Here is an 18851-nt window from a genome sequence, read left to right as displayed (position 1 = left end):
TGTGTGTGTGTGTGTGTGTGTGTGTGTGTGTGTGTGTGTGTGTGTGTTGGGGTATATCCTCCAGGCACCTCTCGGCCTGGACATCCCCCAGCACACCATCTAGAACTCCACGGTTCTCTTCCCTGTACTAATGCACTGGAATGAGTCAGCTAAATATTGTTCGCGTAGCTTTAATAAACCCCAAGTTTCTCAGGAATACACCCATCCTATGAATTAAGGCCAGAGGATACTTTTCTCTTTTTCAGAGTTTCACCAGAAGTATGTCACCATTTCTTAACATCACATCACCCCAATAGCAACCATGATTTTTTTTTTTTTTTTTTTTTTTTTGCGGTACACCTCTCCCATTGCGGAGCACAGGCTCCGGATGCGCAGGCTCAGCGGCCATGGCTCACGGGCCCAGCCGCTCCGCGGCATGTGGGATCTTCCCGGACCGAGGCACGAACCCGTGTCCCCTGCATCGGCAGGCGGACTCTCAACCACTGCGCCACCAGGGAAGCCCAATCATGATATTTGACTTGCCAATACCACGCACCTGGAGCCATCTGCGTTTGCAGCTGTGGCATTCACAGCAGACATCTAATTCGCTACTCCTCTAGTTTAGGTGGGCACAAGCGTTACACACTATTTTATAATACATTATTTTCCTTTTAGTTTCTTTATATTTCAGTTAAGGCATTATACTGATTTGTTAAATTATGTATGCAAGCAAGCAGTAATATCAGCACATTTCATTTCAGGATAATAATGGGAGGACTACAAAATGTTGTAAAAAGGGGCCATTGGTTCTGAAGCAATGCAAACCAGTGGTCTGCCTTCATAATCGTTTCTGCTTATTTCCCTGTTATGCACCCTGAGCCTTTAGTCAGACCCAGTTGGGTCCAAGCTCTAGCCTTAATATCTAGAGGGAGAAGCTGTTCCCACTTGAGCCAGAGTTACGGGAAGGCGGCAGCTCAGTCCTGTCCAGGCCCCGGCCCCAGCAGTATAATCGACACAAAAACTCCTGCCCCAAGGAGAAGGGGGGCTTCAGGGTCAGAGTCGGGGCTGTTAGCCACCCGCCCCATACAGCCCTGCAGAGCCACATCTCCAGGGAGCACCCCCAGGAGCTTCCCCTACCAGCACCAACCTCCAAAGTCCTGGATTTGGGTTGGATGGGGATGGTGGTGATTCCCTGTGCACAGTGTCAAAGCTCGAATGCTTAGAACTGAAGCAGCATATCCTTAAATCTAGAAGTAAATGTTTGGACTTTGAAGGATTCCCACTTGCTCTTTTTTTTTTTTTTTTCTAGCTATGGGGGTAGCACTCCACGGGCCTCATCACATGGGGCCATCTCACTCTAACTGATGGCAAAGCTTTTCCAACTAAAACCCTTATCCTGGCCTCTCCATACACATGCATCTGATGTCACCAACTGCAAATCGCTTTTAATGGCCTGTCTGGAAAAGGAGGCGTGCTTAATACATGTAGGACTTCTACAGTCTGCGGCTTGAGAGGATGCTGACAGGAGCCAGGAGTAACCACTGAGAGACATGGAGGGCACGCTGGGCAGAGTGTAAGACCCGCAGCAGCCGATGGTTACAACTTAATTCTCATCGGCGCAGTGACAGAAGATGTTCTCCCAGATAGGTGGTATTCAGTGTTACATATTAAAGAGGGAGCTCATGGCTAAGCTTCTGCATTGATGGGAAAGTTGCTTTAAATTAATTATCCCAGAAGCACATACACTCTGGAAATGGCCCCCAGAATCATCAGCCTCAGAGGTCCAAGGCCCTGAGCCATCTAGCTTCCCAGTCCCCAGTGTGTCTCACCTCCAGCACGTCACCTGCCCCCAGCCTGGCTCTATCTCGCCATCCTTGAATGCACCAGCTCATGCCAACGATAGCCAGCACCCAGCCCACGATGCTAACCTTCCTAACCAAATCCTCCTTCTCCACCAGCCTTACTCGGGTGGGCTTGCACTGGAAAGATGGGCACTGGGGACCCAGGGGGATGAAGGAGAAAGATAAATCAAGAGGAACCCCACGCCAGCCCTCCAGCCCCACAAGGCAACGAGCTGAGTTCTAGGGAACTCCAGACATCACTCACCCACCTACCCTGTGCTAGACCACACATGCCTGGGGGCACAGGGTGAGGACGTCACAGACACTGACCTCAGGGATAAGGCAGTTTAGTGAGGAACAGGCAGGTGGGCAGGTAGGCAAGCTGGTAAGTGCCACCGTGGAGGTCCGTATGGGAGCTGTGTAATCGAGGTGGGGGAAGAATACTCCCAGGGGATGCCCAGGGATGGATCCCAGAAGACGCACCAGGCTGCCAGACAAGGCAAAGGCAGATGGGGCAAGGGCGGGGTGTGCATCGGCGCAGAGACACAAGAAGACCCATGAGGCAGGGAACTGGGCTCTTTCTGCAGGTCAGGCTGAAGCGTGAGGACAACATATGGAGAGAAGATTCGCTCATTCACTCCTCAGCCACCGTGCAGGTGCTGGGCTCTGCTCACATGAGCTCACCTTCTAGCCCAGGAACAGCTGGGCACACACTAAGGGCCTTTGGGGATAAGCCAAGGAAAGTGGACTTTATCCTGAAAGTGATGAAGTGACAGGGAGGGATTCTGAGCAGGGGGTGGTGGACTGGGTGTGTGTGTTTGAAAGAACTGCCAAGGGCTGCGTAGAAGTGGATTAAAGAGGAACCGGTCCATGAGCTGCAGGGATAGAGAAGTACAGTCAGGCAAGGAGAATCCAAGTTACCAAGTGCTCTCTGAGCAGTGAGGCCCCTGCCTCTTCACCCCGCACCCGCCACCATCCCTATCCTGAGCTGGCTGCAGTAGAAAGACAAGAGTCAGGGATATAGATAGCGCCTGCCACAAGACGCAAGGACCAGAGACCAGAACAGCTCAGGACACTGAAAACACTGAGAACACCAGACGAGAAAGATCGGTGCTCTACAGACTGCTGAGCCAGGTGTGCTGGCCACCGCTCAGGAGAAACCCTGCCCTGCCTTTAAGCAGATGCAACCGAGCTAGAGAACCAGGTGAGTCCTTGTGACTAATGAAGGGGAGACACTGGGCTTGATGCCCGTATCCAGGCAGTGCTCCTGTGGTTGGATCTGAGCACACCCCCAGTCTGCACACCTGAGGCTCTTACATCACAATGGATGGGCAACCCCTCCCTTGTCTCTTGGGGTGCCTTCTTAGGTGTTCAGGAGGGATGGCTGGGGATTGGCAGGGCTCAAGGTCCCTGGAAATCAAGGCTGCCTTGGTACTGGGGAGAGAGGATGTCCAAGTGCACGTCTTCACCCACGGCCAGAGAAGCCACCCACACCAAGTACCAGGCTATCTCCATGCCAGGACCCACGAGTGAAAAGACATCAAGACCCACCAGAGTTGGCAGTCAGCATGGGCAGGAGCCCAGCTTTTTAAGACCTGTAGCCACCACTGCCAGCTTTTAGATGACAGAAGGTGTCACACAGACTCATCCCGGGAGGGCTTCCACAATTTGAGCACAGGAGCTAAATCACCCTAATGTGGTTTGAGCACCATGACAGAGACCTACCTGCCTCACACGTCCCCCACCCCCTCCAGAGAGCCTGCCACGCTGCCCCAAACGCCACCAGTGTGCGAATGCGTAACCCTAGGGGTTGAGCAGTGTCCTCTCTTTCTAAATGCGCACGTCGCCAAGTGAGATCCTGCATCATGTCCCGTTGCCTTAGCTTACAGGAATGTCAGGGCGTTTCCTCTCTGATAAGATGATGTAAGGAGAGCATTAGGTCACCACGTCTAGTAGACTTGAGACAGGGGCAGGGGCAGCTCCAAATCTCCTCTACCAGAGCCCATTTGGTTGGAAGTATGAACCACATGACTTGTTTGGAAGCTGTGGCTGCATGGTGAACCCTCTGTCTTTAGTTAAATGTTAGGTGGTTCTGATCCACAGAGGTAGCAAAGTTTTCTAAAGACGCTTCTATTCACATTTCCCATTGGATGGAGAAAACAAATTGTAAGATTAGGAGGATGATGATTCTCATGATTATTGGTAGTAATTTAAGAAGTGGGTGGGCTTCTCTGGTGGCGCAGTGGTTGAGAGTCCGCCTGCTGATGCAGGGGACGCGGGTTCATGTCCCGGTCCGCGAAGATCCCACGTGCGGCGGAGCGGCTGGGCCAGTGAGCCATGGCTGCTGAGCCTGCGCGTCCGGAGCCTGTGCTCCACAACGGGAAAGGCCGCAACAGTGAGAGGCCCGCGTACCGCAAAAAAAAAAAAAAAGAAGAAGTGGTTTCCAGGGAGCAGCCAAACACTACCTCCAAAAGCAGACCTTGGTACCACCAAGGTCTTGCAGAGAGAGATCCTGGAGGGACTTAGGGAGTAGGAAGAGATATGGCAGGAGGGGAAGGAGAGGATGAGAAGGGTGCTGAAGATGACCCGACAATTCCGTCAGCCCTCCCCTCCTCCCTCGTGGGCTCTGAGACAAGAGGTGGGACACGTCTGAAAGCAAAACTCCAGGAAAACTCCGTCTTCAAGCAAAGATTCTTGGCTGGTGTCTGACTCGAGTTCCTCCAAGTAAGAGGGCTGCAATTTAAGGACTGGAAGGTTGGCGGGGAGGGGAGGCAGGGGGGTTTTCAAGAGGGAAAAGATACAAGTGCAGTTAAAAAAAAAAAAAAAAAAAGGTGCTTTATTTGTGACCTCTAGTTAAAAGAAGAATAAATCACTAAAAAGACTTAAATATCATTTTAAAATTAATACACAAGATAAGCCATCTTGATATTTCTCATGATGGTGCCATAAAGCCAAAATAATTGGTTTGCTTTCGGGAAAAAAGCATAAATAACCAACAAAAGGAAAGTGAAACCTAGATCTTGAAAGTGAAATTCTTTTTAACTCTGATTATAAATTATCTCAGCCTCCTTCCCTGCTCCAAATGACCACACACCATCCTACAAACAAACAGAAACACACAAGACAAGAAGAAATGAAGAGGGAGGGAGGAAGGAAGGAAGGAAGGAAACTTAAAATACCATAAACTGCAAATTCAATATTTTCTCTCATTCCCTAGCATTTCTGTGAGTTTCCTGAGTCATGGCCTGTCTTGGTTCTTGACTCTACATCCAGATTCTTCATCCCTTCCGTACGAGGTCTGGAGGAGAGAATCTGGAGCATTTTGCAGCAGACAAGTGTGCCAAGAAGTGCTGGCAGAGCAGAATGAGCTGAGATTCTAGGACTGGGTGGGGTTCAACTGTCCTTGCATGAGGACCAGAGCACATGATTTTCCAACTCCAGAAGCAGGGAGAAGAATCCCCGACACTCCAACTTTGTTCTCCTACATTTCATGTCTAACCATTAGTGATGCGCTAGCTCCAGGGCAGACCGTTATCTGAGACACACAGCATTTCAATGGGTTTGTGGAATAAAGTGAAAATCTGCCCCTAGGAAAGCACTTGTGGGTTTGAGAACTTGAAGGAACAGAAAGAGTTGGAAAAATAAATATTCAGAACCTCAAACCACCAAACACACCCAAACACACAGTCAATCAAGCTAGGGAAATGCTTATAGTCTCCTCCCCTGATTCTTCATAGGCTTTTATAATGCGAGCCCTGCTTCCTCTCCCCTCTGTGCAATCTCCAGTAGGCAACGACAGTAAGTCCTGCAAGTAGGCAGAGCCCCCATAGGAGAGTAGTGGTCCCAGTGACCAGCTGCTACAGAAGACCCAGGTACTCGCTCAGGAAAGTTTCTTTGAGGAGCAGGCTTTCAGCTAGATGCAGAGGGACTCCTCCTCTCTCAGGCCCTCACTTTCCATCCCAGCAGGTAAAGAGACAGCGGTCTTGGCCCCCAACTCAGGCGGGCCTGAGTAGAGACCCCCAGCTGAAGAGGTTAAGCCCATTCCCATCTCCCTGTCCCTCCTCCTTTCTTCTCCCAATAGCCTCCCAAGGTCTTGTTCACCACAGCCCAACCTCAGCACCCAGATAGATCAAGGGTAGGGATGTAAAAAGGAGCAGCAGCTGGCCCAGGGGAAGATGACCCTTGAATGCCCCAGTGGGGCACTAAGTTCCCATCACCCACACCCACTTGGGGCTGCCCTGTCCACAGCCAGACCCACTGTTGCTGGGGTGTATTTTGTGAAAGAAGGCAGAGCATTTGGCCTGAGCACCCAGCACAAGCATCTCTGGCTTCAGGTACTGAGTGATGGGCTAATTGTTTCCTGACAGCACGAGACAGCCTGAATACCACCCATGTTCTCCAGCTCCAGAAGCCCAGCATAAACGGTACTGCTGAAGAGGAAATCATAAATCTTAAGACCAGGATTTCAGTATTTTTGAAGGGTTTCATTTCTCCTCCCTTCCAACTTTGATATATGTACTTACTTAACAAGGGTCTGGTGAGGGTTCATCGAATTAATATATGTAAAGTGCTTGGAGTTTGAAGAGAATATGCAATATAAATGCAAGTGTCGCTAAAAAGGTTAATCTAATTTACATCTAACACTTTCAGTTCATGGTGTTAATGAACTATATCCTTTTAGAGCGTGATTAATTTATTGAAATGTGATCACTTTTCCTAGTGCTATATATGGGTCAGCTTCTCCTCTTATTGTATCTAACTTTACAGAAGAATTCGGCATTTTATAAACTAAAATAATAAATCAAATACCCGGTAATGGTTATATTTCATTAATTACAAGGAGACATGCATTAGATTAACATTTATCTGTTTTAATTAATTTGCTGAGATGCAGTTATCCATGCAAATTGGAAAATGACACATCAACTTGACATCATATTAACAGTTTTGACTGGTTCTTCCCTGAAAATGTATGGGCCTGCAACTGCTGGACCCCTTGCATAACCATGGTGAACGCCCGCCGTGTACCATATGCAGAATGTACATTAAAGAATTAGGAAGGGCCTTACCGCTAAATTCAGACTTCTCCTGAAAATATCATTAATTAAATTGGTAAGACAGTATAAAGACGGAAAGATGTAGGGTTTTGTTTGGAGGGCTGGAGTCCTGAAGTCTCAAAACCAATTTCTTAAATCTGATCACCTTATTTTCTTAAGCACTTTATCCTTCCAAAGGGTATTCAGAGCCACTTGCACGTGGATACTCAGAACTTTCTTGAATAGAGGAGGGCGGTGCCCTCCTGTCCTTTCTGCACAGGGAAAAGCAGACCCCAGAGGGCTGCGTGATGTGCCCTGAGCCTCTCACAGATCAGTGGATCCAAGTCACGTGACTTGGAGTCACTGCCTTCTCCACAGGTGATTTCCTCGTCAGGCTTCTTTGAAGACTGCAGATTTGTTTAACTATATAATACGACACACATCACGGAAATGCAAAGTGGCAGAAATCACAAAAATGATGTGCTGTGTGTTTTGTTTTGTTTTTTTCTATCGGCAAAACTTAAGTCAAATTTCAGCCAATTAAGCATTTTTAGAAGCTACGAGTGGCATTTACAGCCTTTCTCAGTGAGAATTCCAGCGGCATCTGCTGGACTTGACTCCCTTACACATCTTGGTGTGGTTAGAGTTCACTCAACTCATCTGCAGAACTGAGTGTTTTCAACCTTTACAAAGTGAATGCTGTCATTGGTTTGGAAGGAGAATCAGTTAACTAAAGGGGAGAGGCCTGATGACTAGTTCCTACCAGTGACCAAAGGCAGGGAGTAGCCCTGACCGGGGGAAGTGTGCATGGGCAGAGTCCTCAGGGACTTGCAGCCAGTGTGGGTGGCATCACCCCGGCATATCGTCACTCCCTCAACACTTAGCATTCACTCTGGACCTCAGACTGTGCTGGGCACCAGTCACACAGAGGTGACCAGGATGCTTCCCCCTCGAGGGGGTCACAGTCTGCCTGGAGAGGCAGGGAGGCGATAGGCACTGTGATGGGGGAAACCAGAGGTGGTGAAATAAAGAGGGTCAAGGCCCCCACCCAGGAGCAGCCCTGCAACCCATGTCAAGAAATGAAGCATTCCCTGGGGAACTGTCAGCAATAGGGGTTGGCAGGGGCACTTCTCAACCTTGGCTGGGCATCACAAACATCTGAGAGCTTTAAACTAAACCCCAAATCCTAGATCAATGACACCAGCATCTCTGCAGGGGTGTTCCAGGCACCTCTGTTATTTTGAAACTCTCAAGTGGTTCCACTGTGCATTCAGGCTTGAGAGTCACTAACCCAACAGATAAGGGGGTAGTCTCTGAAAGTAGACTTTGTCCATTCAAATCCCAGCTCTGCTGTAGTAGCAGTAGTAGTTGGGTGAACTAGGTAAGTAGCTTAACCTTCCTGGCCTCAGTTTCCTCACCTGTAAAATGGGGATAATAAGAGCACACATCTGATTGAGTGGAGGACTGAATGAGTATTAATACCCATAAAGCACTCAGAACAGAGCCCAGCACACAGTAAGCTCTTGATAGCAGATAGTATTTACTATCTGGAAACTGCTGGAAAGTTCACTGAGAGAAGAGAAGGCCAGATGAGAAGTGAGGGGAGAAACCATCAACGGACTTTTATGTGAGGCTGGAGAGTTTGGATCTATCTTGAGAGGACTGTGGTTTGTCTTCAGGGGTGAGGCTCTCTGTGTATCCTAGCTTCAGAGGAGGCTTGGGTTGCAAGAGCGTAGGCAGAAGATCTCTGTAGACACTCGGTCCAGGCCTTTGCTCTATGAATGCCTGAGCTCCTTGAAGGGGTGATGGTAGGGATAGGAGAGGTAGAAGGTGGGAGAAGGGCTGGTTTCCTCTAGGATGGGAACTGGTGGCCTGTTCCATCTCCTATCCCCAAGCACCCCCCCGGGGCATTGGCAATGAAATATAATAGGAGAATTGGACTTCAGGTGCTGGAACCCCAGTGGCAGCAAAGATTCTGCTGCCCATGGAAGTAGAGAGTCAGCCGGGGACATCAAGAGGCCAGGCTGTTCAGACAATGAGCGTCACAAGGCTAACCTGGGAGGGATGGAACCTTGAGGCAATTCCAAGAGTGTTACGTTATTCTCAAACCCCGGGACCTTAACAGACTGCAGCAGGGATGGTGAAGGATGGAATTCATGATGATTGGGATGGTACTTCTTACAGGCCTGGTGGGACCGGGGTTGATGTGACCCATCCTGGCAACAGGGTGATGGATGGGATGAGGAGCGGGTGCTTTCATTCCCAAGAGATGCTAAATAAGGCAGTAGCAACGGGCATGGAGGGGAGTGGGAAGGTTCTAGGTCTTTATGGGTAGAATCAACTGGACGTGATGAAGGATGGAGTGTGATGGAAGAGGACAGATGAGGATGCTGGAGGACTCCAGGGCTCTGGCTTGGGTGAGTGTGCAGATCTTGTACCTTTGATCCAAACAGAGGCCACAGAGTAAGCAGCAGCTTCGTGGAGGGAAGATGAGAGGCTGGGTTGGCACACACATGGGGCTGGTTGTAACCCAGGGCATCCTAGAGGGGCCAGACATGGAGCAAGCCTCTGAGCAGGGCTTAAGGTGAGCTAGGAGAAGAGTTGGTCAGGGCCATCTCTGGAGGACTGATGTAAGCAGAGGACACTGAGCTGGGGACAAGCAAAGTCCTGAGAAGGTACTGGAAACAAGTGCCTGAGCATTAGAAAACCACTAAGAAGTGGGAGAAGTGGCCTTCGGGTGACATCATCCAAGATATCACCTGGCTTCCTGGTTGCTGGGTTGCAACCAACTGCAATTAGTCTGACCCCTTGGTCTGATTCCTGGCTCTGTGGCTACATGCCCTGTGGTGTTCACTTACCAATCTGTAAAATGGGTATGTGTGAAAAAGACAATTGACATATATAAAATCCTGCCACAACAGCAGAAGAAAAGGCAGCCTTATGAGCAGTCATGTCACCTTCTATTTCATCTATGCCATCTCTCTCCCCTCTTGCCACACTCGCCTTTCAGCAACCCCTCCTCATTCTCCCCAGAGTCCAGGCTTCAAGTACATCTAATATACTTGAAAGTGTCTGTGGTAGCTTTTCTTAACCCTGCCTGCTTAAAGAGTCAGAGGAGAGCCATGTTTAACCCAAATGAACAACTGCTGGGAGGTCTTCCTGATTCAGGAGACCCCTCCAATGGACCATGCAATGCAGACAGCTGCCTTCTCTACTTGAGGCCAAGCATGACGGGAGGGGAGGAAGGCTTCCAGCTGCCCGGGCGAGAAGAGAAAGATGATGTTCGCTCCTGACGGGGAAGTCAGTCAGAGAGTGAACCTTCCAGAGAAACTGATTCTTTCAGCAATTTTGAAGACCCAAATGTTCCTGAACTGCCTCAGAATGTTCCAGGGCAGCAGAGCCTCTCTGGCCTCACTCAGAGCATAATCTTGGGCTGAAAACACATCACTCTGCTAGGTAAGCCTGTGTGATATGGGAAATCCATGTCTGCCACACTGCTCTGGGTTCAAATCTCAGTTCTACTGTCTCTAAGCTGTGGGACCTTGGGCAAGTAACTTCCCTTCTCTGGGCCTCAGTGTCCTCCTCTGTAAAGATGGGATAGTAATTCTACCTGCATCATTGGTAGATCAAACCAACTGGGGTTAAGATGAAACCAACTGACATATATAAAGTGCTTAAAATAGTGCCTGGCACACGGTATGCATTCAATAAACATTCACTCTTTTATTAGCCTTATAAATCTGTATGCAGAAATATATTTGTCCAGGGCTGGGCTCCCTCCTTACTCCTGCCTGCGTACCAACATGGGCATTCTTACCTTGCATCTACCTGTCCTGCCCACCTCCTATCTGCTGACCAAATGCCTACTCTCCCATCAAGACCTCTTTCATTTTCTCCGTTAATCTTTGCTGGCTTCTCCTATCCTTGCCAATTTCTTCCTTTCCCACAAAACTTTTTCCAGGTGTTTCATTCACAGTCGTCTACCCTTTTCCCAGAAGCTACCAAGTTCTCCAATAGTCTGTGTCATGTGTGATGTTTGTCCTAGACAGAGCTCTTTGATATCTGATATTTGTTTTAGCTTTTCAATCCACTCATAGAGAATAACAGGAGACTGAGACATAGCTCTTGGCTGAAACAGCTAAAAGTGAGGCCCAGTGCATGTTTGGGTTGGCCTCACTCTCACCCCAAGCATCCTCCTCCAACCACTGCCGCCTCCTGTCTTCTGCCTATTGCTCCCCCAAAGCTGACAGCATGATTGGTATAGATGAATGTTTGTGTCCTCCCAAAATTCACATGTTGAAACTCTACCCTCAATGTGATAGTATTAGGAGACAGGGCCTTTTGGAGACCCTCTCCTTACAACCCAAATCCCAGCATATTAGGATTAGCAGAGATCATGAGGGTGGGGCCCTCATGAATGGGATTAGTGTCCTTGTGAGAGTCATTAGAGAGCCTGCTTCCTCTCTCTGCATTCCACACAGAAGGACACGGTAAGAAGTCAGCAGTCTGCAACCCAGAAGAGAACTCTCACCAGAACATAATCATTCTTGGACTTCCTTCCTTCAGAACTGTAGAAATCAATTTCGGTTGTTTCTAAGCCACCTGATCTATGTTATTTTTGCTACAGAAGCCCCAGCTGATTAGGATGGCGAACTTCTGTCCTGTTCAGTGCCAGTGTCTTCAGCTCAGCATGCTTCCCCCAGCTCAGTCCTCTCATGATTCATCTGCAAACCCACCATTCCAATTTCCACAGGGTCCAATCAGTGGTGGGCTAGATGATAAATAATAAAATAATAATCTGTCTCAAGCTGTCATTTGGCTATCAAAATGTCAATTCCCCCCTTCCACATAAACATGCATCATCACAGAGGTTGCCAGTGTCTTAAACAAACAAACAAAAAAGAGTGCTTCTCTGCATTCTGAGACCGCAAGGCTGGAAGGAAAATGTTTGCTGGTCAGGGGACTTCTCTGTACAACCCAAACCACACCAGTAAAGCTCTTCCTTCAGAGACCAGAATCCCACACCTTCGGCAGTGGCACATAGAGATGTTTATTTATTAGATAACACACATTGCTGAGTCCTCCCTTAGAGCTGGCCCTGCGTTAAGTGCCAGGGCTTTTGAGATGAATGAGACAAGACATGGGTCCCAGCCTCAAATGCATTCATAGACTAGTGAAAGAGGCAGGTGTTTTCACAATTCAAGCCAAATGTCTATGTGTGCGTGTATTTATATATGACTATGTCCACACGTATGCATATGTGGAGGGAGACAGAGAGAACAGAGTTTGAACGGAGGGAAGATATGAACGAAGTTACTGAACTGCCAAGAGGTCAGTCAGAAAGGGAGAATGTCACCAAATCTCAGATGCTAGAACCCAGTGTTTAAATGATCAGTAATTACAGTAATTACAGTCACTGTGTATTTAATGCTGTTTACATGCCATGAACTGTGCTAAGTGATTTCTAAACACTTTCCTGACAAACACTTGGCAAGGTAGATCTTTGTATCCCCATTTTATAGATAAGGAAACTGAGGTTCAAAGGGATTCACTGATTTGTCCAAGATTATCTTACTGGGAAGCAGTAGGGCCAGGATTGGAACCCAGGTTTCTCTCGCTATGAAGCCCAAATTTTCCTTCCTACAGGACAGGAGAAAACATCCAAACTCTCTGTGTCATTAAACAATAGCACTGCAACTGCAGACAGGTGGATTCACCAAGCCACTCACTACTGACTGCTCGGCTCACATCCAGAGGCCAGGCAGTGGGGTGGACTTGGAGACCAGGACAGGGAGGGAGAATCAGGACAAGATTCCAGCCCTCAGAGCTCACAGGGCAGCGCTGGAGCCAGACAAGGAGCACAGGTACACCAGAGGGAGAGCCACATCCCGGGGGCCCAGCCAGGGGGACCAGTCAGGGAAGGCTCCTAGGAGAAACCATGCCCAAGCCTGGCTGTGTCTTGAGTCACAGAAGGCATTAGGCTGAGGAAGGTGACCGTCTAGCTTGAAGACATGGTCCAAAGGGTCCAGGGCAGGAATGAGCACATCCTGGTCCAGGAACCACAGGTGCTTTGGGATGAGTGCAGGTCAGAGTGCACCCTCTGATGCAATGCTGAGGACATTTTGTCGTTTGTGCTTCAGTTGTTGGGGAAATAACTACCACACCCCCAGGAGACACATGCTACTTTCCAAGAGATGATATAGGACAATTCACCATAAAAAGTCCACACCACCTTCGCCCCCACGGGAGGTTCTGTGTGTGCACTTTGGAATACGCAAGGATGGCTTTTGAATCTGTAAGAGGGAGGATGAGGCTGCTGCTTGAAGCTAGAACACAGGTTTCCATGGCTGAGAACAAGGCCCACTCCATTTATCTCCCAACAGGGCCCTTGAAACAGCAGCCCTGGACTCTCCTCCTGTGTATGCAGGGCCACAGGGGCTCTTGGGGATCTCAGAGATACAGTCAGCTTCCCTGTGGTCACTAGATCTGCCTTTAAATCCAATGGGGAGAATATGAGATGAACAGTCAAGGGGCACTGGCCATGGTGAGCCTTCGCATTCTCACCCCAGTGTCACATCCTCCCCTGGTTGTCCTGTCAAGTCACTTGCCCTCTTTCAGACTTAGTTTCTTCCTCTGTGAAATGGGCTACCAAAACCAGCCCTGCATTTGTAAAAATGAGAGACAGCCCAGTTAAACGGATTAGCGCAGTGCCTGTAACACACTAAGGAGAAGTTCCACAAACTGCAGTTACTACAATTATACAACTACTGCTACAATTCCGCTCTGTCTCCTCCCCTCTCTATTACCAAATGCTGTGCTTGCAAGCCCTCTTCCTATCTCTATCTCCCTTGTCTGCGTCCCCATCGCATGGTACTATACTTGGCACAAACTCAGCCTGCTGTCATTCTCCTAAAGTTTTCACATAAAAATCTTGTCTCTCAAAGCAAGGCAGTAGTGAGATGGGAATGGTTGCGGGGGCGGGGGGTGATCTTATATTTGCTAAGAATCCTCCAGGGCACTGAGCCAGGCTCTGGGCACACAGGTGGGTACTACATCAGTTATTGCTGATGGTCTCTACTCAAGCATCGTCCTGAACAACCAATACCTGGATGTTGAGGACTGAAAAGCGTTTGTGTACCAGATCCCTGAGACCTGAGACCACTGATGCATCACCAAATTTGGCACAAATCTTAAGAGGTTACTTTGTATTGCCTTTTCTTCCCTAGATAAGACACGCCTTTCTCTGCTCCAGAGTCTCCTTGGGTCCACAATGCCTTCCCAAGCTTTGCTCATGAAACATGTGCATAGGATCTGGTCTTTTCAAAGCATCCAGAAAGTGTTTGTCTTTTTTTGAATAATCAAGATACAGGAGAGAAAAGGAAGGGGTTATAATAGCTGCCTGGCCACGGTATTATTTCTGACGTCAGGAATATGTTTGTACTCAAAGTGCAGCGATTCTGCGAAAACCCCAAACAGTTCTCAGGGATTAGCTGCTCGATTCCCTACAAGAGGAAGCAAGAAACACAAAGGCAGAACAAGCTGTGTGCCACAAACACGACATCGTACACGAGCCCAAGCCGGGAGGACATACTTCCAGACAGTTGTCCAGAGGGTGCATTCAGGTCTGCCACGCAGCTTGATGCCCCACTCCCATTTTTCCTCTGTGAATGAATTCAGAAATTGTATGGGAAAAGAAAGCTATTTTTTTGTTCAGTCTTCTTCATAGGTCTTCCTGACTTTTCTCCTTTTTAGTGATGGGGATAATAATGACATAAACCTTAGAAAAGGCAGAGTCAGTGGTGGGACACATCATATATGAAGCATACCTTCAGTATCTCAAATGTTCTTCAGAAATTATATAAAATTTAGAGACATAAAATGCACGTGCATTGTAATAAGGAGAGTCAGCCCTGTAAATCCCAGCTAAAGTGTCATAGCAAATGTCTCTGTTTTGATCGAATATTACACATTTGTCTTTAAAAAAGAAATGAAAAGAAAAATGTAGCTAACGGCGCCCTTTGCAGCCCCCCAGTGGTTGGAAAGAGAAAGAGGAAAGAACGCGGGGGAGACAGCAACTCTAGCTCCGCAGGACCAATCAACTTTTTACTCCGGAAAGACAAATGGCTTATTTTCAACATGAAATGAATATGTTCTAAGTGGAGAAGATGCAAGGTGTTGGTTAAAATGCACATAATTATTCACATATGTGTGAATCACTGAGAGCCTGGATTTTTTTTTTTTTTCTTTTCAATCTTTCTCTTTTATCTCTACCAAGTTTTCCATTTCGACCTGGGAACTAGGCGATGCATAAGCATACCAGGTCTTCCCAAACAAGTTTTTTCCCTTCCTTCACTTGCTGTGAGCCCCCCTGTATGTAAACATCGGCTTAAACATACGCCATTTGCTCCGCTACAAAGTGACGAAAAAAATCGAAAACATGTAATCTGCCTATTTAACAAAGTGTCTATATTGGGGAAGGAGAGCAAACGATTTGGTCGTTCTTTGTTTTTTATTCTTGCTTTCACCAAAACAAGCGTCTCTCTGAATGATCAACGACTCCTTTACCCATTCCTTTACCTTTCCTTTACCACATGTTTGAGACATTTTCATAATCAGTTTTCGTCTTCCTCCCCAAAAAACTACCTCTCAAGGATGGGGGTGGGGTAGGAATTGATGAAAAGGAACAGGATGCCTGCTTATAAAATAATGTTACAAAAAACGATGCCACCAAACTAAAAAATTACAGCAAAAACAGAAACTCTCCTATTCTTCTCAACCGTCTCACTCTCAAGTTGCGGGAGAGGCATTCCCGAGGTCTGAGGAGGCGAACTGGCTGCCTCGCGCTCTCCCCACCCTCCAAGGGTAATTAAACGTAGAATACATTCCCTCCTGAGCCACAGGTAAGCTACAGTTCAAAGCCAGTTTGCAAATCAGGTTGCCGCTAATACGGAGCCTCTTTATCTACAAGAGCAAACTCCTCCGTCCTCTGAGGATTGTCAGTGACCACGTTCCTTCCCGTACTGGTTGCCGGGCAAATCTGGCCACAGCCTTTAAACCAATCGCACGCCCTTCTATCCTAGTCAAAACGCAGAGAATCAACAAGTTACCACCAAGCCGGGCACTCCAGCCCAGAACTGCCACCGCCTCTCCTGCGCCCATCGCCACCCAAGCCCGCTCTGCTCCTCCCTTGCCTCTCCCACCACCGTCCAGCAAGCACGTGACCTTCCGTTTCAGTTCGCCCTCCAGACGCCCCCACCCCGGCGCTCCTCCCCGCGCTCCCAGGCAGCACATTCCGCGGCTCGCCAGCCTACAGTCTCCCGACCGCGCCAGGCGTTCACCAGGATCTTGCTTCCTCCGGGGCGGGAGAAGCGGGGAGGTCAAGAACTCCAAGCCAATAGGGTTGCGGGGAGGGAGGTCACCGGATTCCGCGCCTCTGTGCTCGGGTGCCCAAGCACAGTCGGAGAGGCCATGGGGAAGGGTCACATCCCGCACTTCTTCCGGACTCCGCGGCCCACCCGGAGGGCGCGCGTTCCCAGGGGAGCCAGAGCCGCCCTGGGGGATCCTGAAGCCAGCCAGGGAGGCCTTCCCCGGAGCCCACAAGTTTCCACCCCATCCCCGAGCTGGGAGGCGAGCTCTGCTCCCTCCTTTGACGGCGCCGCCACTGATTCCTCCCTCAGGGCTGGAGCAGACAACTGCCTGTCCGCGCCGTGCCAGCGCCCTGCTCCCGCCGCTCCCGGGCCGGAGCCCGCCACTCGGCCACTACACCCCCACTCCGACGCAGAAAGCCAACAGAGTTGTCCGGACTCCCCAGACCTGGCCTTCCCCTGGGTCCCTAGAACCTGCCCAGGGGTTGGGCCGGCGTCCGCAGGTGGAATCTCTCTGGTCCAGGGCGCTGGGCGCTCACTTTGGTCATCCCGGGCGCACGGAGGCCGGGGAAGCTGCGGCAAGGGAGGGTGTGCAAATCCAGCGGGGTCCCCGCCGCCTGCACCCTCAAGCCCGCCCTGCTTCCCTCCTCGGAGACGAAGAAACTTCCCCAGCACCCACCTTTAGAGGCGAGGAGGCGGCGCCGCCGGCTGCCCCCGCCGCCGCCGCCGCTGCCGCTCCCCACGCCCAGCACCAGCAGGAGCGGTACCCAGCACAGCCTCCCAGTCACCATCCTCGCCGCCGCCGCCGCCTACGAGCTGCCGCTGCCGCCGCCGCCGCCTACTGCCCTCGCCGGCTCTCGCCTTCCGGTGTCCGCCGGGCCTCGGGCCGCCTTGCCCTGCCGCTGTGTGCGCTTCGGGCGCCGCCGCGCTCGGCCTCCGGTGCCCGCCGCCGCGCCGCTAGCTCGCCCTCAGCAGCCGCGCTCACTGGCGCGGACCCCGAGCAGCTCCGGCGCTCACCCCAGGACGGCCCGTGACGTCACGGAGGGAGGGAGGTGGCTCCTGCATATTCATGAGACGCGGACACCGGCCGCGGCTCCTAGGCTCGCGGCTCCGCGCCCTCGCCCCCCCAACTTTCCTCCACCGTCCTCGAGCTCCGGGGCGCTTCTCCTCAAGGTAGGACTCGGCTCCCAGAGGACCGGGTGGGCGGCTGCGGGGAGCCCTCCGGCCTCGCGCCCTCGCTCCGGCTCTCAAATAACTGCCTCGTGGGAGGGCTGGTTCCCTCAGAAGTGGTCCCCGGGAGCCTGAGCGTCGCCTGCGGGGGCTCAGCGCACCGTGCCCCGCCACGCCCTTGGAGCTGACATCCGTGCGGAGGGGCGGGCGGGCGGGCGTTGCTGCAGGTCCTGCCCTTGGCCGGGTCTCCGGACGTTCTGTGCCGCCTGGTCTGGGGAGGGCGCCAGGCACACGCTAGAGCTGGAAAGCGCGAGTGCTGCTCTGAGTTGCCAAGACGGGTACATCACCGCGGACCCGGAGGGCAATGGCCGCACTCCGCACCATCTTGGAGAGGCAGGAACAGCCACGGCTCTCGGAGGCTGATGGACCAGATCACAAAAGCCAACGTGGGCCGCTGGGCCTGACGAGGCTGCAGTGGGACAGACACTTCCCTGCAGTATGGCACCCAGGCAAGAAGTTACCACCTTTCTGTTTCACTCCACGCATCTTGAGACCAGGCCACCCGACGTCATGCCTTGTAACACCTCATGAGTAATTAATTGTCAGTACCCAGAGTGCAACGGCCTTGCACTCTTGACAACTCCCCACCACCCCCAGGCCACACAAGGTTCATAGAGGTACTCCCTAAACATTAACTGATGGCTCAGAAGAAATCCTTGACCTTATTTGCATACATATATGCAGTGCCAATATCACACACAGGTCAGGGTTCATAAGGAATAGTTAAGGAAATAGAGAAATCTAGAAAAAAAAAGTTATTTATTCATTGATTCAACTCATATACTGAGCACCTAGACAGGTTATGTCACCCTGCCACTGGACACTAAATTAGACATTAGACAGTCCAAAGGCCAAGGAGAGTTGTCCGTCCTCTCCTCAAAGCCTTTGTTCCTGTCTGAGAAGCCAAAGAGGGCAGTAAAAGGCGATTACAGTGCTTTGTAAGTGTTATGGTCCTACACATTCTTTATGTTGCCAGATATGTGCCTATACAAATCAACTAACAAAATATATGTTGCAACCGTGTCTAAACAGCATCCTATAATTAATAACTGTAATTTGGGATACTCAACAAAGCCATAAAATCCATTAACAGCCCTCGTGCTGCTCAGCCGCTCTGCACCGCCCTGGCAGCTCACTCAGAGCCGCTGCAGTTGTGCAGGTCGACTCTTCTGCATTTCCAGGCACCAAAAAGCGCTTGCGGGGCAGCCATGACTCATGGCAGCTGCAGGAAGGCTCAGCCTAGGCAGGGCGCTTCACCTGCAGGTCTCCTTAAACCCACACAACCCACATCTGTGCTCTTATTCTTTCTCACATGCGCAAATGGAGGCTCGGGGAAATTAGGGAAGGAACTTCCTTGCCCAAGATCAAAGGGCTAATAAGTGCCTCAGGTCCATATCAGG

The 18851-nt window shown here is 50.3% G+C and overlaps 1 protein-coding gene across 1 annotated transcript in view; it reads right to left on the bottom strand.

Annotated features, from left to right (window-relative positions):
* Positions 1-17202, bottom strand: part of CLSTN2 (calsyntenin 2) — a 638322-nt gene extending 621120 nt beyond the window's left edge. Inside the window, exon 1 of the mRNA XM_027091653.1 lies at positions 16901-17202. Within this exon, the coding sequence (XP_026947454.1) occupies positions 16901-17012 (112 nt within the window). The 5' untranslated portion in view covers positions 17013-17202. The remainder of the gene's footprint in view (positions 1-16900) is intronic.
* Positions 17203-18851: the final 1649 nt, after the last annotated feature.

Source organism: Aethalodelphis obliquidens, unplaced genomic scaffold, assembly GCF_003676395.1.
Source record: "Aethalodelphis obliquidens isolate GAN/ISIS:26980383/991018 unplaced genomic scaffold, ASM367639v1 scaffold72, whole genome shotgun sequence".
Classification (NCBI taxonomy): Eukaryota; Metazoa; Chordata; class Mammalia; order Artiodactyla; family Delphinidae; genus Aethalodelphis; species Aethalodelphis obliquidens.
Note: the sequence above shows the minus strand (reverse complement) of the source record. Positions and strands in the feature narration are given on the sequence as shown.